General features: G+C 37.5%; 1 protein-coding gene across 1 annotated transcript; it reads left to right on the forward strand.

Annotated features, from left to right (window-relative positions):
• The first annotated feature begins 567 nt into the window (after window positions 1-567).
• Window positions 568-25,285, forward strand: LOC120251443 (probable LRR receptor-like serine/threonine-protein kinase At1g53430). Its single transcript, XM_039259963.1, has 20 exons — window positions 568-703; window positions 6,527-6,767; window positions 6,844-6,912; window positions 19,832-19,903; window positions 20,083-20,154; window positions 20,576-20,647; window positions 20,756-20,827; window positions 20,925-20,996; window positions 21,117-21,188; window positions 21,804-21,869; window positions 21,956-21,994; window positions 22,100-22,149; window positions 22,262-22,629; window positions 22,715-22,910; window positions 23,003-23,177; window positions 23,418-23,556; window positions 23,710-23,920; window positions 24,028-24,265; window positions 24,407-24,557; window positions 24,674-25,285. Exons 1-20 carry the CDS (start codon window positions 607-609, stop codon window positions 25,013-25,015), a joined length of 2,814 nt encoding a protein of 937 aa, XP_039115897.1. The 5' UTR covers window positions 568-606; the 3' UTR covers window positions 25,016-25,285.
• The last annotated feature ends 629 nt before the right edge of the window (window positions 25,286-25,914 follow it).

The following is a 25,914-nucleotide window of genomic DNA, read 5'->3' on the forward strand; positions in this document are numbered from 1 at the left end:
TCTAGGTGTGCATATGATGGATTTTTATTACCTGATGTGGCGTCTAATAAAATTAATAACTTTTCAAATAATTGACAAGTCATCTCAATTGATCCATTTTGTATCTGTCCCTCTCTTGACAAACATTTAAAAATTTGACAAGTCATTGCAATTGTGTTTTTTGATTATTTTTTTTTCCCATCTTTTAGCTCTTTATTTAAAAAAAAAATATTAGGAAAATAAAACAGAGTTTTCAAAAAATGTCTAACCTTTTATTTCAACAAAGCTGTGATTTATTCATATTTATTAAAAAAAATTAAAAAAAATTAAAAAAAATTAAAAATTAATGTCTAACCACCCGTGGGACATCCTTCTTTACTTTTATTTTATTTTGTTTTATTTTTATGAAACTAATGATATTATAGTTTCTATACTCAAATCCTATTTGATGTCGCGCACTTGACATGCCGGCCGAAACCTTCTCATCCTCGGGTCAACATCAGTCATCCTCCACTAGCATTGTTGTGATGTTAAAAATCAACCCTTTATATATATATATATATATATAGAGAGAGAGAGAGAGAGAGAGAGAGAGAGAGAGAGAGAGAAAGAGAGAGAGTTGTGGAAATGGGTTGGGGAGAAGCAGTGTTCCTCTGTTTCATGGTTTGGAGCAGCATGGGTAGTGTCCATGGCCAAGGCCAGAAGCCCCTAGATCCTCTTGAAGGTATTTCATTCATCAGTGGTCATTTCTTTCTCTTTCTTTATCTGTTTCAAGGTTAAACGCACCGGATCTTGCTGCGATTTTTTTTAATGTTTTTTTTCCTTTTAAATGTATTGCAATATTACATTTGTCTCGGCGCTAGGGATACAAATGGGGCAACCCACACACACAAGGTTGAGATTCCCTAAAGTATCCCCGCAGAGCGGCGGGGGCAAGGAATGCTCTTCCTGTCCCGCTCCCCTTAGTGATCCTCATGGGGAGCGGAGAATCTGCGTGCCCTGTAGGGATTCTTCAACAACAAAAATAAATCATATGTTTTAATTTTATTTATTAATTTATTTTTTAACTTTATATTATTTGTATTAATTAACTTGTCATTTGATATATTATGATTTATTGAGAGAAATATTTTGTGAATTTTTTTATTTCATATATGATGATCATGTTGTTAGAAAAAATTGGGTGGAGCGGGGATTTACAGCTCCGAAGGAATCCCCACAGAGGAGTGAGAGGGATTTCTCCCCCAAGGGGAATTTTAAATCCATAACCCACCCATCTTGCATCGCTACTCACTGCATTTAGTCACAAAAAAACCATTTCTCATTAATTTTAATAAGAAATTACTCAAAATTTTTAAGTCTCAATAGTTTTGGTTATTTTTATGTTTGTATTTTTTTTTTTTTTTGATAAATATGTACATTTAATGCGTGCAAACCTCAACTTTTGAATGGGAAGAAAGATATTCTTTTTACTCCTAAAGATATAAATATACTCTTATGTTTTGCTTTTAGTATTTTTAAAATCATCATAGCATTTTTAACATTTTTTTTGGAAAAATTATGTTACTGTCCATCCATTGTTACCCATTTTTATAATAAATCTTTTATATTTATGTATAAGTCCATGATAATTTTTCAGTTTTATAAAAAGTTTATAGGAAAAATTGAATAAATTAGATTTGGGATTTCAAATATGAATTAATGTGCTTAACAAATGAAAATGAATTATTTATTTAATTAGTATTGGAAAAAAAATCCTTAATAAATGAAACAAAATATCAATAAGAAATAGTTTTATGATCTTTATGTTATGCAAATTAATAAAAAGAGGTAATTTTTAAAAATAACATTATTACAATAAATAATTATTAAAACAAGGCCAAAATAAACGTTTGTAAGAACGAAGTTCCAAAACTTACCTTTATGTCATATTTTATTAAAATGTTAAACTAGGTTGAGATTTGAAGTGTATGTATTTAAAACGTAGAAAAATCATATTATATAAAAAAAACCAAAAGAGAATAAAAAGCATCCAAAACACATCTGTACTGGTGTAAGGCTCTTTTGGTTATTATTATTATTATTATTATTATTATTATTATTATTATTGACAAAGTGAATAAACCATATTTATTAATAAACCAAACAAAATAGTTACAAACCAAGGTGTCTACAAAACATCGCCATTAGGGACGTAGCCACCAGAGGCTAGACAACCCAGAAACAACCAAAAAAAGAAAACAACGTCCACTAGTCATGGAGCAACAAAACAAGGGCAAACACAGAAATGATTGTTTCTAGGGAAGAAAGGAGGTCCCTAGGAGACTCAGGTGAAGGCACTAAGAGAAGCTAGCCCGCGCTACGCTCGAACATCAAGGGCTACTCGACGCACCCCTCCAGGGTTTTTCAAACTTTAGGCTTCTCTTGACTAATTGAACTGACTCCTCTAGCTTTTTCTTTTCTGATTGAGAATTGTAGACACCCAAAGCATAAACATGTGAGATATTTTATTGATCACAGATAAAGAAGAGCCAAAAAAATCATCAAAGATTCTCCTATTTCTTTCAAGCAAGACATTCCAAATCAAGGCCCTAGCTAAAGTATCTCAGGTTTCCTTTGAACCCCCTCTAAAGTTGCTCCTCCAAGGACCCCACAAGTCTGAAAGGGACAAAGAAGGTTTGTTAAAACCGGAATCTGCTGAAAATGATTCCAGATTTGGACTGCAAAATAGCAGTGTATAAATAGATGATTCGCAGATTCAATATCCTTGAGACAAAGAATGCAAGTTGTTGTTGGAAGTTTGTTGCAAAATGCCATGCAAAAGCTTTAACCTTCTTTGGGCAAAGGCCCCTCCAGATGATCTAACTTGGTTGGTCGTGCATGCCACCATCTATCAAAAAGGTGTAGAAGGATTTGACCAAGAAAGTACCATTAGCAGTGCAATTCCAACATTTAAGATCTTTGGAATCACCATTCAGATTTAGCAAGTAGTCCTCAATGGTAAGATCAAACTCTCTTAGGATGTGACGGAAGGTAGGGGCTAAGGCATTGACTATGCCGCCAGTAACTATAGCTTCTGAAAACACTTTTGGACATAGATCCTTAAGGGACCGTCCTTCCACCCAGCCATCATGCAAGAAGTGGGTGGACCTGCCATCTTGAATACTGTGTTAGTGCAAAAGCACTTTAATTGGCATGATTTGACACCAAGTCAAGGTGACGTGGCATAAATGATGGCATGGCAATGCATGGTGACATGGCAAGGAATCTTAGCTTGGAGGCAAATATCTTGAAGATCTTGGTGAAGCTATTTTTGGTATGTGTTACAACTTGAAGGCAAGGTCAAGACCATATTTAGGAGATTTGATTGGAGACTAAATATAAATGGAGCTTAATTAAAGAAATACCTATCAATGGTATGATTGAAGGCTATTAAAGGTATGATTTGAAGAACTTTAATAGATATGATTGAAGACTATTAAGGGTATGATTGAAGACGTGCCTATTGTTGGTATGATTAGCATGATTGATTCAAGATCTTTCTTGGGAATATTTGAAGGCCAAACTTGGGTGAATTGAAGATAAAGTTTGGAAAGATTCATAAAGACGTACAAAGATGTGCACCCCTTGCAAAAGGACTGCGTGGTGAGGAACTGAGGAGGTAGGCTAGTTGCCAGTAGTTGGGATCGGGAGATCGGGCTACATTGACTCGGATTAAGCATGGCTGGGAGGTTGATAGGTGTTGAGGTCACTTCACAACGGAACCAGAACTCATTCATATCATCAGTCAGAGCCATGTTGCAAGTTGTGTTACAACAGAAGTTGCAACAGCTAATTTTGGAAGATTCTAAAGTTAATAACCGTGGAGATTCTAAAGAGGTATAGACTATATTTGGGACGTTGAGGCGTCTATATAAGCTACCTTGCTCAAAGATTAGATGTTACATCGGAGTTAGAAAGAGAGTGTACACTAGACAATCTAGAGATGGTAGTGATCTTTATTTGGGAGTATGAGTGACAAAGTGCTTGTACTCATATATTTTCACCTTTTTTAGTGGATTGTTTATCTCTGGGCTTGGCCCTCCAGACATAGGCGAGTTGATGTCGAACTAGGTTACCAATCTTGTGTGTCTCCTTTTTGTTTGGTTTGTGTGAAATTTCTATGACCATTTGAGTGTTCTCTAAACACACAAACCACACTGGCAGAACTAACAATGTGAGTAATACATTTTCAAAAGGCTAGCAAATAGCTTAAGATGTCTACCAAAAACAAAGACTTTGAGTTGGTCGGCAAACTGAAAATGTTCCAGTGTTGGTGATGCTAGTAATAGTTGAATTTTATCACTAGCGATCCACACCAATTTGATTCAGTGATTATTTTCCACCACCATTTTTCCAGTAAGGCTAGGTTGAAGTCCACATATTTTAAATTATCGATTATGGTTTATTTAATTTAATTTTATCTTCTATATAATTTTTTTTTTGTTTTTTTTATAAATAGGCGACAAAAACCTCTTAAGTTACGAAAGTGGAATTATGTGTTTTTGTTATTTTTAAAAAAAAAGTGGATAAACCACATGCATATAACTGAAAAAAATCCAAACAACATCCACTAGTGGTGGAGGCAAAACAAAGTACAGGAAAGAAGGAAAACAAACTGCAAACAACTAAAAGATAGAAAAGGAAGGAAAAAGACCCCTAACCCACACATGAATTAGGCTCAAAACATCACAAATTACTTAGCTTTATCTTCCTTGGCAGATCCTGGCTGATCACACAGAAAATCCAGACTGCATTTAGGAGAAGTAGCTGGATCCTCCAATCTTAATTTTTTCTTATCTGGAACTGCATTTAACCATAGTAGGAATTATGAATACATTTGCAAAGAACAGTGTTACATGCAGAGTATATATCCCTAAAGATGCGTGCATTTCTTTCTAGCCAAATGCTCCACACTAATGCCCGGATAATGAGGTCCCTAGCATCTCTCACATGGAAATAGAGTTGGGGCCTCAACGTTCTCCAAAGAGCATGAACCGACTATGGTGGGGACGATAACTGGAAAAATGGAATAAAGAAGTTCCAAATATGCGTCGTAAACAGGCAAGTTAAGAATAGTGGTCAACTGTTTCAATGCCTGCATTACACATTACACATGTGGTTGTGGGTAGTCTGTTGCATCTTCATGCTGATAACCCATCTAGTATAAGAATACTATTGTTCCAAGGCAGCCAATTAAACATGCATATTTTCTTTGGATACGGGCTCCTCCAAATCAATTTGTAGTCTTACATATAATCCCCCGTGTCTTAGAAAATAGTAGAATTAAAGATTTGACTGTGTAACATCCATTTGCCATGAGACTCCACTTTTTGCTATCCCTCGATACTTGAAAGTCAGGGATGGTGATAGTCGAGAATCCTATTGTATGGTGAAGCTTTGCTATGAACCATAGAGTTTGTATCATATGAGCTAGATTTTTTTACTAAATCAAAGGGCTAATTTGAGAGGATGAATTGCTTTGGCCATATGTGCATCGGCGCACGATTCTCCACCCATTTATCTAGCCCAAAAAGAGTTGTTTCACCATTATGCACAATTGGAGTAATACAAGTTCTAAAGGCAGGAAAACTTTGCAAAAGACCATTCTAGATAAATGACCTTCTTTGTGGTGGGCGATTATAGAGATTCCAATGAGGGGAATTTTGGTAGTAATTGTAAAGAATAATCCCCCATCCACAGCAAGGTACTCCTGTGGTGATTTTCCACCACCATTTCCCTAAAAGTGCCAGACTGAAGTCTTCTAAATTTAGTATTACACACCTCCATGATTGTTGGGTTTACAGATGCGGTTCCAAAATGACTAAACGCATTCTGGGTTTATCTATCTCCGAACTTGACCAAAGGAAATTAATCTCTCCTGAGCCTATCAATAGCTCTAATAACCCAAGAGGGAAGTCTAAAAACAGACATCCAATAAGTCAGGACAGCGGAAAGGACAGAGTTGACTAGTGTTATTCTTCCTCCTAAAGCTAGGAGCTTGGATTTCTAGAAAGTTAACTTTGAAAGAATTTTTGCAATGAGAATCTCTCAGTCCTGCTTACAAGGTCTTTTACCATAAATAGGTACACCAAGGTAATACACCGGGAATGTACCCCTTGTGCAGTTGAGCATCATTGCTTAATTTTCATCAAGCAATTGATTACTTGTGGAATCAAATAAGCAGGTTTTTTGGAAATTGACCGCTAACCCCAATATGCCTTGAAATAGCAACAACTTCTTAATTGATTACTTTTGTTCTTATCTCGTGTAGGTTTTGGGGTTCAATTTTAAAATTTTTGAATAATTTTTTTTATTTTTATAAATTTTTTAATAAATACTCTTGGTTTATTTTCTTGTAACCAAGCACAACCAACCAAACAAATGCCCAACGAAACATAATGAAAAACTAGTTAAAAAGAGATCAAATTCATACATATATTGACATAAGAAAAAATATATAATTGATTTAATCGCTTTCTTATATTAGCCTAATAATGTATCACAGTGGAAGCGCTGAGAAAGATAGGCTCTGAGCTGGGGAAGCGATGGAACTTCTATGTGGACCCTTGCAGTGGAACCTCTGGTTGGATAGACCCTGTGGACCACAACAAGAACTACGCCAACAATGTCACGTGCGGTGCATGCACCGCCGTTCACTGCCACGTCATCGGCATCACCCTCAAGGCCCAGAATCTCAGTGGTTCTCTTCCCGATGCCTTTTCCATTCTCCCATTCCTCCGGATCATGTAATTAATTACCACTCCATCCTTCCCTACTTCCCCTAAACAGGTTTTAAAGATTTTTTTAATACTTAATCAACAGAGATTTGACAAGGAATTATCTAAATGGCACCATCCCGACCTCATGGGCTTCACTCAATCTCACTCAACTGTAAGTCTCTCGTATCGTACTTATCGTCCTAGGCGCTATTAGTTATAGGGATTAAAAAAGTAGTTTATATATATATATATATATAATTTTTTTTTTCCGTGATATTTATTTTTAAAATATTTAATACAATTACTGGTTGACATAAGTTAAATTTTAAATACTTGTTAAACGGTTCATAACTCCGTGGCATTGATCTTATCGCAAAAAACAATAGTGTGAGGAGTTTAAATTTTAAGTTCAAGTTTTACTGGACATAATGATAATGGGTCCTTAATTGTGGATGAAGTGTTACAGTCCAAAACCCATGCCACCGAATGAGGGTATATTTGTTAAAAAAATATATTAAATATTTTTGAAACATATCATAGAAATAAGTACTTGGCAAAACATTTAGTAGTATTTTAAAATGCCACTGAAAGTACTCAAATAAAATAGCTTGTAACTGTTAGGGAATACAGCTGTGTATACAGCTGTATATCTATATTTGTATAGCTACCATATTTATATACATGTGTACCTATATATATATCTTGTATATTGTAGATTTTATTAATGAGAAAACTGGTGATCTTTTCCTCCTAACATGGTATCAGAGAAGTTCTCCTAAACCTATTTTTTTCCCTCCGTCCTTGACCACAGCGTGAACGCGGATCTGCGCCCCGCCAGCCGCCCTTGGCCTATGCGACCCGCGCTCCGCCGCCCACGGCCCACGCGCCAGGTGGCCTCCCTCGCGACCCGCGCACCCTCCCTCGTTACCCGCGCCTCCCTCGGCCCACGCGCGCATCCACGCCTCGGCCCACGCTGCGCCCACGAGTCGCCCGCCCGCGCCGCCCTCGACCACCCGCAGACGCCCCACGTGCCGCCCTCGGCCTCCCCAGCGCCACCGCGCCGCCCTCGGCCCCCGCGATCACCCGCCACCGCCTGCGACACGCTCGCCGCCCTCGTCCCCCACAGTGTTTTTCCTTTTGGGCTCTTCTCCCACGCACCTCGTGCTTTGTGCAGGTGCTCCATGGCCTCTGCTCAGGTTTCTTATCTACAAAAGGCGGATGTCATGCTTAATGGTAAGAATTATAAAGCATGGTCTTCCACTTTACGTCATGCTTAATCTTTGGGGTCATGTTGATGGTACCCATCCGCCTCCGGTTTCTTCTATTGTAGCCTCCTCTAGCACCTCTTCGTCTATAGTTACCAGCGCATCCTTTTCCCCGTTTGCTGACTTGCTCAAGTGGACTGAGGATGATGCTCGTACCATTGCTATCATCTGTCAGTCCTGTGAGCTTCCTATTCGCTTGACTATTTGTGATCGTTCTACAGTCAAGACGATTTGGGATCATCTGCGCGCACTCTATCTTCCTTCCAGTCAGGCGTTGCGCTACTCCTTACTATAGACTCTCACCTCCACCTATTAGCGTGAGAACTCTGTCTCGGATTTCTTTGCTGTGCTTAGTGATTTATGGCGTCAGTGTGATGAGATGACTCCTTCTCCCTCTTCGACTTGTGCCCAGTGTCTTGCCATTGCTCAGGATCGTGATTATCTTCGCATTTATGAGTTTCTCATGTGTCTTCGAGACCCTCATTGGAGCTGGCCATTGCCATAGTGGGGTGTATGTGTTCGATTATCTTCATCTTCCGTCCTCTTCTAGATTACCAACGGCCTCTGTTTATTGTTTTTCTACTGTTTGTTTCCATCAGTGGCATGATCGGCTTGGCCATCATAGTGGTTCTCATCTATCTTCTCTTATTCATCAGGACATTTTAGGTCGTGTTTTAGTTGATAGTTCTCATTCTTGTTCGGGTTGTAAGCTTGGCAAACAGCTACAACTCCCCTATCCTTCGAGTGTGTCTAGGTCTGGTTCTCCATTTGAATTAATTCATTCGGATGTTTGGGGCCCTGCCCCGTTTGTCTCCAAAAGTGGACATCGTTATTATGTTATTTTTGTTGATGATTTCTCCCGTTACACTTGGATTTATTTTATACATTCTCGTTCTGAGTTTTTATAGGTTTATATTGATTTCTTTAATATGGTGCGCACCCAGTTTTCTGCCACCATTCGTACTTTCCGTTCCGATTCAAGAGGGAAGTATCTTTCTCATGAGTTTCATGAGATTCTTGCCTCCCACGGCACTCTTCCTCAGCTCTCTTATCCTGGTGCCCATGCTCAGAATGGCACTACAGAAAGGAAACATCGTCAAATTCTTGAGACCGCTCGTACTCTTCTCATTCCCTCCTATGTTCCCCCTCACTTCTGGGTTGAGGCTATCTCTACTGCTGTTTACCTCATCAATATTTAACCACCTTTCTTTCTTCAGGGTCATAGTGCAGGAAAGTGTCTTTTCTTCAATACACCCCGTTATTCTCATCTTCGTGTGTTTGGTTGTTTGTGTTATGTCCTTCTTTTGCCTCGAGAGCGGACTAAACTCTCTACTTAGTCTGTTCCTTGTGTCTTCCCTGGTTATAGTCTTGAGCACAAAGGCTTTCGGTGTTATGATCCTATTGCACGTCGTCTCCATATCTCGCGTGATGTCTCCTTTGTTGAGGACCATCCTTTCTTTGTCCCTTCCCTTTCCTCTTCTTCTCACTCCTTTACTACATCAACCGATGTTCAGTTTCTCATTATGTCCTCACCACAAACTCTGTCCCCACCTCCACCTGTATCTCGTTCATCCTCTCATCCATCTGTTTCACCGTTGACTACTGACCCTCCTGTCCAGGTTTCTATTCCCGCTCCTCCTCTTCCTGAACAATCACCCCCGGTACCAAAGGCTTCCTCTGATGTGATCCCTGTGGATGATCCCCTGCACGTCGCTATCCTCTTCGTGATTGTCATCCCCCTGATCGCCTTAATCTTGCCTCTCAGCTTCTTGACCTTCCTATTTCTCCCTCCAATGGCCCTCTAGAGCCATCTTCTTACCGAGAAGCTGTCGAAATACCTGAGTGGCAGGCTACTATATCTGCTGAGTTGGAGGCGCTCGAACACACCTCTACATGGGATTTGGTTTCCCTTCCTCCTGGTGCTGTTCCCATTACTTGCAAGTGGGTCTATAAAGTCAAGACTCGCTCTGACGGTTCTGTAGAATGGTACAAGGCTCGTCTTGTGGCTCGTGATTTTCAGCAGGAGAAGGGACATGATTATGATGAGACTTTTGCTCCCGTGGCTCATAAGACTACCATTCGAGCTCTTATTGCTGTAGCTGCTGTTCGACGATGGTCCCTCTTTCTGCTTGATGTGAAGTGTCACACCCACCCCTTCTACCGAGGTAAATGTGGCACCCATCAGTTAAAAATTCCTTTTTAACTGGAAACCCCGACACCTCTCGAAACCAAATCGGACTTACAAATTACAATTTATAACTTTACACCAACTGCGAGGATTCAAAATACATAAATCTAACAAATATAATAACTCAAATTTGTGGAGTACAACCGCTACTGAGATCACGATACCAACAAATATAAAGAAAAAGTATGGGACCCACTGCAGGGTCTTGGACTTAACCACGACTAGCTCTAAACTTGAGCAGTGCAATCTAGGGTCTTGCTCCTGCGATTCTGACGACATTCGAGTTGGTCGGTAGTGGCTTAATAATTTCAAATACTCAAATACAGTATATATAAAATATATAAATACCAACTTCTCAAATAATTTTTCCAACTTTTCCAAAAATACCGAATTCTAGCAAAAATACATTTTTAAAGAACTTTTTGAAACATAAATTCATCACAAATCAATATCAAATCAATTTTCTAAGAAAATCCAAATTGTTGTGAGAGACGCCTCCCTAAGAGCGGCAACTGGGCTTCGCACCCTCATCACGACCCAAAATAACAAGTAATATAAAAAATCCATTCTCAATTCCATGACTGGAAAAACTCTCCCCACTTAGCGCCGTCGCGACTAGGTTGGGAGCCGCCAGTCTTCATAACCTTGGCGTTGGCCCACGGGTCCCGTGTGGTGACTCGGGATCCCGATGTATCATCCGATCGAGGGCTCTACGCTCCCACCGATGCGGACAAATCAACACTCGAGTCCACCACGCCACCTCTAAAGGCGGCCCGTGGGGACCCACTCTGCGATGAGTCGGACGCCCTTAGCCGCGTCGCCATCCAAACCAACATGTAAATGTAGCAATAATACAATCAGTATAAATCACATCACATGGTCCTTATCCGGGACATGACGATTCACATCGCGAAAATAAACATCATTTCCACAAAAGCCCAGATGTCAAAAGTATAACGATGCATAAAAACCCGAGTAAAATCCGGATCCATGATACCATTCCTATTCCGGGGAATGAAAACCAATTCCACAAATATTGTCGGTAAAACATTTTTAAAACGCTCACATGATTTCACAAATCATTCCAAATCAAAGCATATATAACCATCAAAAATAAATACATGAATTGAATAATTAAATCACATATACATGTATTTTCACTATTCTACAAATCACGTATAATTATACTGAAACCTGATGTATCAATACGATTGTCGGGGAACATCAACGGCAAGTAAATATACATATATTTTTAACCTTATACATAAATTAAACATGATAAAATGAAATACTTAAATAATTATTTCCAAAATACTAGTTATTAAACAATTATTTCAAAAATAATAATAATTAATCAATTAAATAATAGCCACTACCAACTCACCCGGTGTCCTTGGGTTCCTTGCTAGACACTGGAACTCCTTCCCAAGATCGAACAACACCTAATGAGAATAATAATATAAAAAAATAAATAACACATTTAAACCCAAAAATAAAATACTATAAACAATAATAGACTCTCTATTGGGCCCACTCACTCCAATCGGTTAAAATCCAACCTCTGCAGATCCAACCTGGCCTTCAATTGCATTTAAACCACATTTCAATTTAGATCGAAACACGCCTAAACCAATCGAACCAATCTCAATTCCATTGAACCAAGCTCAATTGCACTGAACCAAGCTTAATTCCACTGAACCAAACTCAATCAAACTGAACCAGCTTGAACCAACTCAATTCTTATTCAAAAATCCATTGAACCAACTTGGTTCAGTCCAAAAACCCCTTAACCCAAAAATCAACTGAACCAAACCCAACCCATCTCAACTTGATTTGATCAGCCCAACTCAACCAAATCAACTCAACTCAACCAACCAAATCAATTCAACTTGGTTTGATCAAATCAAATCAATTGATTAACTCAACCCATTTCAATCCAACAATCATCATTAACACCTTAATCATCAGTAATCATCAATTTAATTAACTAAACCAAATTTTTAATCTCGATCTACATAGAACGCTACGAAAGAAACCGAAAAATCTCATCCTCCATTTTTAAACAAAATTCAACTCAAAACTACAAGATTTTTTTCCAAACAACTTCAAGTATTCATCATCAATCAACAATAAACCATGCTTTACCATTCAAACCAAAGTTTAAACTCATAAAAACAAGCTAAGATTTAGCATGGTTGCTCAAGTTCATTTCAACCAAATATCATGCATTATTTCAACCAAAATAAAAACTCTTACCAAAGCAAGCAAACACTCCCATGAACTTTCTCCCAGGATTCTCCAAGCTCCAAACTCCTTCGTAGCCCTCCCATTTTTCCTTTTCATTTTCATTTTTCATTTTTTAATCTCTCCCGGGTTACTGTAGCGGTATGAATGAGAAGGAGATGAAGACCATCAACTCTAGATTTTTCTCCAACTTATGATTCAGCCGAAATTCAATTTCAGTCCCTAGAAATATAATTTCTTACAAAAGAGTCCCTGAAAAACTCTCAAATAGTCCCTGAATTATGAAATAGTATTCTCAAAAGGTCCTTTAAAATTATCCAATGGTCCCTGAAGTATAACACAATATTTCAAAAAGGTCCCTACCGTCTTACCTTTCAGTCCTTGGTTTCCAGAAATATTTTATATCAATCCTTTTTCTATTACTCTTTAACCCAAAATCTTTTAAAAACTTTTACACTTAAGTCCTTGTTCTGTCCACTTGGGGTTTCTCAACAAGATTACTCTGTAGAAAATTCTTACTGCAACTGTAGTAATACCCTGAATATATTTTCCAACAGATATCTAAAGGTTCAGGGTATTACAATCCTTCCCCCTTAAGAAAATTTCGTCCTCGAAATTTCCTTAGCATGTATAAATCGATATCATCGAATTTCATTACTTGTTCCAAGACACATCTCTCTTGTTCCAAATATGTTCAGCGATGAAATAACAATACTTGTATTAGGATGTCCAAGTATCTAGCGATGATCAAAGTGAAGTTGATTCCTCTTATACGGTGTTATACACGGTATACAGCACTCTTCTGCTGTGTTTCTCTGGCTTCCTCACTTCCAAAACTCATACTAATAAAAATAATCTTGTATTTTCCACAATCCGGAAGAAAAAGCAACTTCTTATTCACAAGTAGGAATACATCATCATCGAAATACACGGTGAGAATTCAAACATCTCAAGCACACAAAGCGATAATACAAAAGCAGATTATTCCACTATTCACAAGTCCTCATACGTCTACTGAACCTCATCCTTGTCTACGGTTTCTGCGGTTCAACCTTTCCCGGTTCCATTGCTCAACTGCTGCACCATAGTTAAGGACTGCATGGGCATCATCATATGCCGTTGCAAACTCCTCAGAAACTCCATACCTCCTTCTCAATTCTGGCATATGACTCTCGTCTAGGTGAAAACGTTCCATGTAAATATTTTTCAGCTCTGAAGCAACTATAGAGCTAAAATCTCTGGTATTCATGGTTACCACATAACGAGCTTGTGGGACATAAACATCAGTCATTGCTTGTTCTTGGTTACCAGGTGCAATAATAGAACGAGAAGATGCTGAGGCAACAAGAGTAGAGCTAGAGGGTACTTGAGCAGCAATATTGGTTTCCATCTCTTCTTCCCTCTTTCGTTCCTCCTCTCTCCTTCTCTGTTCCTCCACTTCTCTTCTCTGTTCTTCTTCCTCTCTCTGAAGCTCTTCCAGGAAATATCTCTCTACTCTTTCTCTATTATACCTTGGAGGAGGTCCTCGTCTCAGTCGTCTCAAACGCCTTGGTTCCATTACTCAAAAATCCTTAAGATACTCAAAATTCCACTGATGAAAAATGCAAGTCTGATCTTCTCCTCTATTTAAACACAATTAAACCACACTCAGAGGAGCTGGCTATAATTCATCCAAAGTCTGACAAATCAAGCTCGAATCAATGTCACATCGTGACACACCTTTTAAGAATCCACAGAAAGGTGATAAAGAAGACTGGTTACTTACGGGCTAATTAAACTCCTCATATCTTAAACACATGTATGTCCAAAGCACCTTTCAAATCAAATTGCAAATCACTGTGTGCCAGTCAACAAAGAGAATGCCAAATACCCTTCTTTGGCAACTTTAAGTTAACTTATTTTGGATAAAACCAATTCCAATAAATATCTCAACCCGTGATCGGGATCACGATGTACTCGCTTTCACTCTCGCCTCAAATATCAAAAACCTACTATCGACTCTCATTCCAAATATGCAACTTAGGTTTTAACTCGGATTGGAGACTCTTAATACTTCTATTGGGCCCTTAACTTTCCTCTCAATCCCTACTAAACCTCTAAGTCTAGACACGACTTCTAAACTTAGTCTCGGATCACAACCCGTGATCTCTACCAAACCCTGGATATCTCAACCTACATGCTCCGATACCAAAAGATGTCACACCCACCCCTTCTACTGAGGTAAATGTGGCACCCATCGGGTTAAAAATTCCTTTTTAACTGGAAACCCCGATTTCACCTCTCGAAACCAAATCGGACTTTACAAATTACAATTTATAACTTTACACCAACTCGAGGATTCAAATACATAAATACAACAAATATAATAACTCAAATTTGTGGAGTTGACAACCGCTACGAGATCACGATACCAACAAATATAAAGAAAAGTATGGGACCCACTGCAGGGTCTTGGACTTAACCCCGACTAGCTCTAAACTTGAGCAGGCGATCTAGGGTCTTGCTCCTGCAGATTCTGAGCATTCGGGTTGGTCGGTGAGTGGCTTAATAATTTCAAATACTCAAATACGAGTATATATAAAATATATAAATACCAACTTCTCAAATAATTTTCCAACTTTTTCCAAAAATACCGAATTCTAGCAAAAATACATTTTTAAAGAACTTTTGAAACATAAATTCATCACAAATCAATATCAAATCAATTTTCTAAGAAAATCCAAATTGTTGTGAGAGACTCGCACTCCTAAGAGCGGACAGTGGGCTTCGCCTCATCACTGACCCAAAAATAACAAGTAATATAAAAATCCATTCTCAATTCCACGACTGGAAAAACTCTCCCCCACTTAGCCGCCGTCGCGACTAGGGTTGGGAGCCGCCAAGGTCTTCATAACCTTGAGCGTTGGCCCACCGGTCCCGTGTGGTGACTCGGGATCCCGATGTATCATCCAATCGGGGCTCTACGCTCCCACCGATCCGGACAAATCAACACTCGGTCCACCACGCCACCTCTAAAGGCGGCCCGTGGGGACCCACTCATCGCGATGAGTCGGGCCTTAGCCGCGTCGCCCATCAAACCAACATGTAAATGTAGCAATAATACTATCATGATAAATCACATCACATGGTCCTTATCCGGGACATGAGCATTCACATCACGAAAATAAACATCATTTCCACAAAAGCCCGATGTCAAAAGTATAACAATCGCATAAAACCAAGAAAATCCAGATCCATGATACCATTCCTATTCCGGGGAATGAAAACCAATTCCACAAATATTGTCGGTAAAACATTTTAAAAAGCGCTCACATGATTTCACAAATCATTCCAAATCAAAGCATATATAACCATCAAAAATAAATACATGAATTGAATAATTAAATCACATATACATGTATTTTTCACTATTCTACAAATACGTATAATTATACTGAAACCCGATGTATCAATACGATTGTCGAGAACATCAACGGCAAAGTAAATATACATATATTTTTAACCTTATACATAAAATTAAACATGATAAAATGAAATACTTAAATAATTATTTCCAAAAATACTAGTTATTAAACAATTATTTCAAAAATAATAATAATTAATCAATTAAATAATAGCCACTACCAACTCACTCGGTGTCCTTGGGTTCCTTTGCTAGACACGGAACTCCTTCCCAAGACCGAACAACACCTACAAGAATAATAATATAAAAAATAAATAACACATTTAAACCCAAAATAAAATACTATAAACAATAATAGACTCTCTATTGGGCCCACTCACTCCAATCGGTTAAAATCCAACCTCGCGAGTCCAGCTGGCCTCAATTGCATTTAAACCAGACTTTCGATTTAGGCGAAACACGCCTAAACCAATCCGAACGATCTCAATTCCATCGAGACCAAAGTCTCAATTGCATCTGAACCAAGCTTTAATTCCACTGAACCAAACTCAATCAAACTGAATCAGCTGAACCAACTCGATTCTTATTCAAAATCCATTTGAACCAACTTGGTTCGATCCCAAAACCCTTAACCCAAAATCAACTGAACCAAACCCAACCCATCTCAACTCGATTTGATCGAGCCCCAACTCAACCAAATCAACTCAACTCAACCAACCAAATCAATTCAACTTGGTTTGATCAAATCAAATCAATTGGACTAACTCAACCCATTTCAATCCAACAATCATCATTAACACCTTAATCATCATAATCATCAATTTAATTAACTAAAACCAAATTTTAATCTCGGTGCTACATAGCACGCTACGTAAAGAAAACCGAAAAATCTCATCCTCCATTTTAAACAAAAATTCAACTCAAATACAAGATTTTTTTCCAAACAACTTCAAGTATTCATCATCAATCAACAATAAACCATGCTTTTTACCATTCAAAACCAAGCTAAACTCATAAAAAACAAGCTAAGATTTAGCATGGTTGCTCAAGTTCATTTCAACCAAATATCATGCATTATTTCAACCAAATAAAAACTCTTTACTAAAGCAAAGCAAACACTCCGTGACTTTCTCCCAAGATTCTCCAAGCTCCAAACTCCTTCGAGCCTCCCATTTTCCTTTTTCATTTTCATTTTTCATTTTTAATCTCTCAAAGGGTTCATCGTAGCGGTATGAATGAGAAGGAGATGAAGACCATCAACTCTAGATTTTTTTCTCCAACTTATGATTCAGCCGAAATTCAATTTCAGTCCCTAGAAATATAATTTCTTACAAAAGAGTCCCTGAAAAAAACTCTCAAATAGTCCCTGAATTATGAAATAGTATTCTCAAAAGGTCCTTTAAAATTATCCAATGGTCCCTGAAGTATAACACAATATTTCAAAAAGGTCCCTACCGTCTTACCTTTTCAGTCCTTGGTTTCCGTAAAATATTTTATATCAATCCTTTTTCTATTACTCTTTAACCCAAAAATCTTTTTAAAAACTTTTACACTTAAGTCCTTGTTCACGTCCACTTGGGGTTTCTCAACAAGATTACTCTGTAGAAAATTCTTACTGCAACTGTAGTAATACCCTGAATATATTTTCCAACAGATATCTAAAGGTTCAGGGTATTACATGAAGAATGCTTTTCTTCACGGGGATCTTCAACAGGAGGTTTACATGCTTCCTCCCCCTGTTTTTCCTTCTTATTCTGGTTTGGTCTGTCACCTACGGCGGGCTCTCAATGGTCTCAAACAGGCCTCTCAAGCCTGGTTTGAGCGTTTCAGTTCTGCTGTGGTTGCTGCTGGTTTTCAGCCTAGTCCGCATGATTCCGCTTTGTTTGTGCACTCTTCCTCTCGTGGTCGGACTTTGTTGTTGATTTATGTGGATGATATGATCATCACTGGTGATGATCTTGCTCATGTGGATTTTGTAAAGCATCACCTTCAGCAACATTTCCAGATAACTGATCTTGGTTAGTTGAGCTATTTTTTGGGCACTGAGGTCACTTCTACTTCTATTGGTTTCAGTTGTCCTAGCAGCGTTACACATCTAATATCCTCACACGTACAGCTCTCTCTGACTCTTATGTTGTGACCACTCCTATGGAGCTACATCTTCAGTTGCATGCTGATGAGGGGACTCCCTTATCTGATCCGACACGCTATCGTCACTTAGTTGGGAGCCTGGTCTATCTTACCCTCACTCGTCCAGACATTGCTTATGCTGTGCATGTTTTGAGTTAGTTTGTTAGTACACCTACTTCTGTTCACTATGCCCATCTTTTGAAGCTTTTACGCTATCTTCGGGTGACTCCGTCTCGAGGCCTTCTTTTCTCTCAGCACAGTTCTCTGGAGCTTCGTTGTTATTCTGATGCTACTTGGGCTAGTGATCCGTATGATCGTCATTCTGTTACTGGATTCTGTTTTTTCTTAGGCTCCTCTTTCATTGCCTGGAAGTCCAAGAAGCAAACAGGTATTTCTCGGTCTAGCACTGAAGCGGAGCTTCACGCTATGGCTACTACTACTGAGGAGATTGTTTGGTTACATTGGCTTTTGCATGATCTTGGTATTGTCTCACATGCTCCTACTCCTCTACATTGTGACAACACTATTCCCACAGATCACTTTGAATCTTGTCAAACATTCCCTCTTCAAGCATATTGGTGTTAATGCTTTCTTCTTGCGTGATCAATACAACAAAGGCATCCTGGCTCCCCAGTTTGTTCCTTCTGAGCGTTAGCTTGCGGATCTGTTTACTAAATCTCAGACACGGGTACACCATGATTTTCTCTTCTCCAAACTCTCGATGTCTGATCCCTCGTGAGTTTGTGGGGGGGGTGCGTTAGGGAATACAGCTGTGTATACAGCTGTATATCTATATTTGTATAGCTACCATATTTATATAGCTGTGTACCTATATATATCTTGTATATTGTAGATTTTATTAATGAGAAAACTGGTGATCTTTTCCACCTAACAGTAACAAGAGAATTAACATTTCATCACAATTTTAAGTCTAACAATCCATTGTTTTCATCTAAAGAGTTCATAACCTAGCGATATTGGCACTATCTGGAAGAATGAATGTGAGATGTTTAAGTGTCATGGGTTAAAGTCTCTAAATAGAGTGGTGGTAATATGTCCCTAGTGTGAGTTCAAGCTTATAACCTAAACTAGCAAACATAAACCTTGTGTCACTAGATGAGAGTATGTGGGTTATATGATTGATTCCTAGGCACAAACTCTTTTGATTAACTACACTTGTTGTATTTATAAAAAATCATAATTTTTTATAAAAAAATAAATCATAAAATTAGGTTTAAAATATAGAATCTAAAATCATTTTAAAATTAGCTTTACCTTAATAGTCGGTTGTCGTTGGTTGTAGTGTTTTTTTTTTTGTCTTATTTATGTGTTTTTGATGCTCTGACTCGCTCGCCTTGTCAGGGGTAGGGATGTCGTCCTTGTGCCTTTTTTTTGTTCTTTTTTGTTTTGTCTTTTCTTTACTTGTGTCTTTGTTTTTTATGTTCGTCCATTGTTCTTTTCATTTTTCGGGTTTGTGTTTCACACCTAGTGGATGTTCATGTTTTCCTTTTAATATAAGTGGTTTATCCACTATTTTAAAAAATAAAAAATAAAAATACAAAATACAAAAGGGGGGATCCACTAGGAACCAAGGCATAACCTAGTGGATTCCTATTTTGCTTGTGTTTGAGAGGTCTTGAGTTCAAAATCTCTCAAGCACAATGCAAAAAAAATAAAAACGTACTTGTTGCCAATTTGTCATGGATCCACTAGACTTTTTATCCAAAGTATGATCAAATCCATTCTTTTTTTATATATAAGTGGATAAACCACTGGTTATCAAATCCATTCTTTGTCGATATATTTTTTCCTAAAATAATTATTTACAATTATATGAAAAATAATTGTGTATGTTTTTTAGGTCGATGGGAGGAAATCGGATATCTGGAAACATTCCGGAACAACTTGGTGACATTACAACTCTTCAAATACTGTAAATCTCTCGGGATCTCTCATTCCTCTTTGTTGTTGTTGTTTACTTAAAAACAAAAAATAAAAAATCTTCAAATTCTAATTGAGAAAGACAATCAAGTACTATTTATTTATTTTAAAAAAAAATGGATAAACCACATAAACGTGTTAGTTCTCACTTTCTTTTTCTTCTGTCTTAAGGGAATTACCAGATAATCTGATTGAAGGCCACATTCCTCAAAATCTCAGCAAACTAATAAACTTAAACAGACTGTGAGTTGCGTGTGCCTTCTTTTACTTGGGATATAGTACACATATTATTGAAAAGTTTTACTTCTGTTCTTTTTAATCTACTTGTATTGTGCTTGTGTGCTTATGTGCTGTGTTTCTTTTTTAATAAATTTGTAGTTTATCTACTTTTATCAAAAAAAAAAAAAAATTACTTATCTAATGGTATTTCTTACAGTGTCCTCTCGGGTAATAATATCACTGGGGAGTTGCCAGTGTCATTAGGCAATTTTAAAAATCTGACTGACTTGTAAGTCACTGTTTACTTTTAATAGCTACCTTTTAAAATGATTTGAGGAGGGTGATCACCCTCGCTTGTAGTACAACACATTTTTATTTCTTTTGTTATTTATTTGTCAAAAATTAATACATCAACCCATCCCTGTATATATTTTATTTTTGCCAGCCGAATTAGTGGTAATCCAATCTCTGGCAAGATTCCAGACTTCATCGGCAACTGGAAGGAGCTTGGACGATTGTAGGTGCTAAATTAATAAATGCAAGGCTTTTTTTCTTGCCTTTGTGATTTTGTTCATGTATTTCAGAATGAACAGAATAGAGCCTAACCTATAATTTTTGCTTGCAGGGATATGCAAGGCACCTCCTTGGAAGGCCCTTTTCCTGTTAGCTTTTCTCAATTGCAAAAGATAACCATATTGTAGGGAGCATTTCCAAATATTATTGTCAAATTAAATGAGGTGTCTTTGTTCTCTCTACCATTTTTTGATAGTTACATAAGCGTGTTTATCGTACAGGTATGTATCTGACCTTAAAGGAGGAGATGGGGTACTTCATCTGTTGAATGACATGACGAAAATGGGACAATTGTTAGTGTGCTCAATTTACATATGTTCATTTACTTTTTTTATCCCCCAGGTTTTCTTTCATTCTATCAGCTAAAATTTATAGAACAAATATTATATATATATAGTTCTGATATGTTTCAGGGTTCTGAGGAACTTATCAATATCTGGAGTACTACCTGAGTCTATAGTGAATATGCCTAACATCAAAACCTTGTAAGCTTGTCCTATCACTTCTGTTATTTTTCTTTTCTTTCTGGATGCTTGCTTGCGCAAGGGATGCTTGACATCATTAATAGTTATATCGAACCTTTTCACATTATGATTATTCAAGATAATTCACCCTTTGGTGTGTAATCTAGTACAAATTTTAATTCCTTGATTAGGAATTTCCGCTGTCACGGCATTTTTTTTTAAAATTAAAAAAAAAACAGCCATTACACCTTTATATGTTTCTATTCCTACTTTGTGATAACACAATATATATATATACATATTGGCATATCACAGAGATCTGAGTTTTAATAACTTGACGGGACCGATTCCACGCAGCTATGCAAAACTTCAATTTCTGTGAGCTTACTTACTTTATCCCCATATCTAAATAGTTACACTTGTTATTCCCTGGACTACAGGATATTTTTATTTGTTACAATTCCAACCAGACTGAATAATAACATTTATGTAGGTACCTTACCAATAACAGTCTAACTGGAGCAATACCAGACTGGATCTTAAGTACAAAGCAGAGCATGCATGTTTTTCTAACTTGAAGAACTCAGATTGATTTCTTTCTTGTGTTATATGTCACTCATCATACATACGTTACAGGGATTTATCGTACAACAGTTTTGATGGCTCCAATTTGCCAGGGGCTTGTCCCAACACAGGGTATTTGTAAGTATTCTAGTTTTTAATAGTCATTCATGTCCACATAAAATATATAGTTCACTTGTCTGATTTATCTACATTTATGCTTGCAGAAATTTGGTATCCAGTTGCTCATCATCCACTAATAATTCGTATGCTTTTTATACTGTCAATCAGTCTGCATTAATTCGAATTGACCTACTCTGATTATTATCTCTTCTCTTTACCAATCAGAAGAACAATTTCTTCTTTTGTAGGATTGCATCATGTATGAAGAGAAACCATCCTTGTTCTGAAAAACCAACAAGTAAGTACATATTATTTCAATAGAAGAACAATAAATATACGTTTTCTTGTTGAACTTATTTCCAATTGACTTTACATTTTTTCCATATTTTTTTTCTTATATGTTTTTTCAGATTACAACTTGTTCATAAACTGTGGTGGTCAGAAGGTGACCATTGACAAAAATGAGTATGAAGAAGATACAGATCCAAGTGGGGGATCATCTTATAAAGTTTTTGGAGACAGGTGGGCATATAGCTCTACTGGGATCTTCAAGGAAAATGAAAATGAATATTACATCGCTTCATCTACAACGCCTCTGAACATGTCCAATCCAGAATTGTATGTAAACGCCCGTCTCAGTCCTTTGTCACTAAAGTATTACGGCCTCTGCCTTCAGAATGGAATTTATACAGTGAACCTGCATTTTGCTGAGATAATGTTTACTGATGATCAAACTTATTCCGCTGTTGGAAGACGCTTATTTGATGTGTCTATCCAGGTTGTTACACTTAATTTTTATGGTTTCAGTGCACATTGACATCTGCTGTTTGGTCTGGATAAAAAATCTTTATTAAATAATGCAGGGTGAGAAGGTGTTGAGAGATTTTAACATCGCAAAAGAAGCAAATGGGACTGGTAGGAATATCACCAAGAGCTTCAATGCTAGTGTAAGCGAAAACACCTTGGAAATTCACTTTCAGTGGGCTGGGAAGGGGACCAGTACCATTCCTCATGCAAGTGTATATGGACCTCTAATTTCAGCTATATCAGTCACACCCAGTAAGTAAGCCTCCAGAAAGTTTGTCTTTTCCTCGATTATCTTATTTTTGGTAATGTGAATGTCTGGTCATTTCATCCATATTCATTTTTAGACTTTGATCCTGACCTTGGTGAGCACAACCTGTCCACTGGGGCTATTTTGGGCATCGTAGTAGCAGGTTGCGTGGTGATTGCATTGATTTCCATATTCATATGGTATTGCCGGAGAAGGAAAAATGCTGAAAACAAAGTTGAGATTATGAAATTTCACTTTCAGCCATTGTCCTGGTATGTTGATTTACTTGTTTTCTTGATTTGTTTGAGAAAAATTAGCAGAAAAAGACTCAAGTTCTCATCTAGCAAAGGTTTTTTTTCTTACTGTATGGTGTTCAAGTTCTAGCGCACGTATTGAATTCTAGGAAGTATTGATGCCCCAGTGTCACATTGTGTACAAGAATGAAATTCTCTGAAAGGCATTGCCGTGATATGTAAATAATTTGCACTTCATGAAGTTCAATGACTTTGATTTCATGCACGAAAATATGCAGAGCTTCGAGGCCTACCATCGCAAACGGGATGCTTCACCTTCAGACAGCTCAAAGATGCAACCATGAACTTTGCTCCTGAAAATAAGATAGGTGAAGGTGGCTTTGGGTCAGTTTACAAGGTAACTGTGGACCCTCATACCTAATTATTGTTCAACTACGGACTCAACCCTACAAATTCCTAACAATTAGCTTTTTTCATATCGTTTTTCATTTATTTTCTCTTAATAAGCAATAACAATTTTGTTTGAAACTGTGGTTATATCATCAAACAGGGTGTTCTGCCAAACGGATCTCTAATTGCTGTGAAACAACTTTCTTCAAAGTCCAGGCAAGGAAATCGAGAATTTATAAATGAGATAGGCATGATATCTGCTTTGCAGCACCCCAATCTTGTCAAACTTCTTGGATGTTGCATTGAAGGAAGCCAGTTGTTGCTTATATATGAATACATGGAAAATAACAGTCTAGCAAGTGTTCTTTTTGGTGTGTCATTTTATTTCCATTCTTTATGTTGCCATTCCTTTCATTGTGTTATATGTAATGACCATTTGCATGGCAAGTTGCTTAAATTAGGAATTGGATTTGAACAGGCCCTGAAACAAACAGACTGAAATTGGATTGGCAAACAAGGCGAAGAATTTGCCTTGATGTGGCTCGAGGCTTAGCATATCTCCATGAGGAGTCAAGGTTGAAGGTTGTTCATAGAGACATTAAGGCCACTAATGTGCTGTTAGATAAAGATCTCAATGCAAAAATATCCGATTTTGGTTTGGCTAGACTTGCTGAAGATGATGTAAGCCACATAAGCACACGGATTGCTGGAACTATGTGAGTAAAACATCATTGGTTTTTTTTTTCAGATAAAGTGAATAAACAGAAATTCATATCAATAGAAAGGCAAAATTAAATTAACTTCAAATGTTGATTTGTAAATTCAAACAAAATAAAGGTTGGTAACTGGTTATGCAGAGGATACATGGCCCCTGAATATGGAATGAGAGGCATCCTGACTGACAAAGCAGATGTTTACAGCTTTGGAGTTGTCATGTTAGAGATAGTCACTGGAGTGAGCAATGCGAACTACAAGCAGAACGAAGGAATCGTTTCTCTTCTTGATTGGGTGAATGATGTTCTTCAGATTCTTATATTCACATTATAAACTGCATGAACATGAACATCATGCCAATATTCATATACATTATAAACAAAACTAATAATTGCTGCAATTGCCTGCAGGCCTATGTTCAACAACAGAAGGGTGACTTACTTGAACTTGTTGACAAAAGCCTTGGTTCCAACTACACACAGGAAGAAGCATTGCAGATTTTGAATTTGGCTCTTACATGTACCAATCCTTCTCGGACTCTTAGGCCGACAATGTCTGCAGTGGTGAGCAGCCTTGATGGTCAGAATCCTCAAGCAGTTTCATCAACGACCAAGCTGACAATTTCAAGGATTGATGATGATCAGTCAACCAGTGTTTCAACGGATAGAAAATGGTTTGACTCTTCAGTATCAGGGACAAGTAACCAAGAAGAAAGTACTGTTAATTCTACAGAAAAGCAAGCATCTTTCTGATTACTAGAAGAGTTTGCCAGTATTGAAGTATAGGTTTATTTTAATCAAAGTGTTAGTTTTTGGTAAATCCTTATAGAATTGTTAAGCCACTGTATCTGTATTTGGTGTGTTATTATATCTGTCTGTTTTTTAACAACCTTTTATAGAGTAATGGGGGTGGTGCTTTGTCTTTTTTATAAAAAACTAAATTGTTAGCTTTGGAGAAGTGCAAACACTTCTATAAATTTCTCCAAACTTTGATGTATGATGATGAAGAAGTAGTGTTTAATGTGCAAGAGATATCGTCCACAAAATATATTACTTTCTTCTCTTGCAAAATACAAAAGGCTAGGTCTGCATCCCAAATTAATATCTTTGTAGTAGCCTTTATCCACCTTCGATGGATGTGTATCTTTTTTGTATTTATGTCTGGTGTTGTTTTAGCTTTTCAGTCTTTTCCATTTCTGTCTTGTGTTGCTTCAGCTGGTTGCTGTTTTGAATTATTTTTATGAATTGGATAAATCACATGCATTAAAAAACAATTTTTTTTAACTGGTCTGCTTTTTATTTTAATAAATTATAATTTATTTATTTTATTAAAAAAAATCCTCATCCAGAAAGATGGGTCACAAGATGGTTCCCCACTTGTCAGGGTGCGCATACTCCAGAAGACGGGTTTGGTGAGTATTAAATTAAGTTAAATTTAGCAAAAAAAAAATTTACTTCTTGATGCCGGCCTCAGTGAAAAACAAACTGTCGGAGGACTATTTGGCTAGAACACTCAATTGTGATATTGGTACCTTGCCGGTGAATTATCTCGGGATTTTCATTTCTAGATGCCAGCCTAAACTTCAAGACTAGGATGAGTTAATTTTGAAGATTAGTTCTAAGCTGACTACCTAGAAAGCGAAACTCCTCTC

Source organism: Dioscorea cayenensis, chromosome 20 (assembly GCF_009730915.1).
Source record: "Dioscorea cayenensis subsp. rotundata cultivar TDr96_F1 chromosome 20, TDr96_F1_v2_PseudoChromosome.rev07_lg8_w22 25.fasta, whole genome shotgun sequence".
Lineage (NCBI taxonomy): Eukaryota > Viridiplantae > Streptophyta > Magnoliopsida > Dioscoreales > Dioscoreaceae > Dioscorea > Dioscorea cayenensis.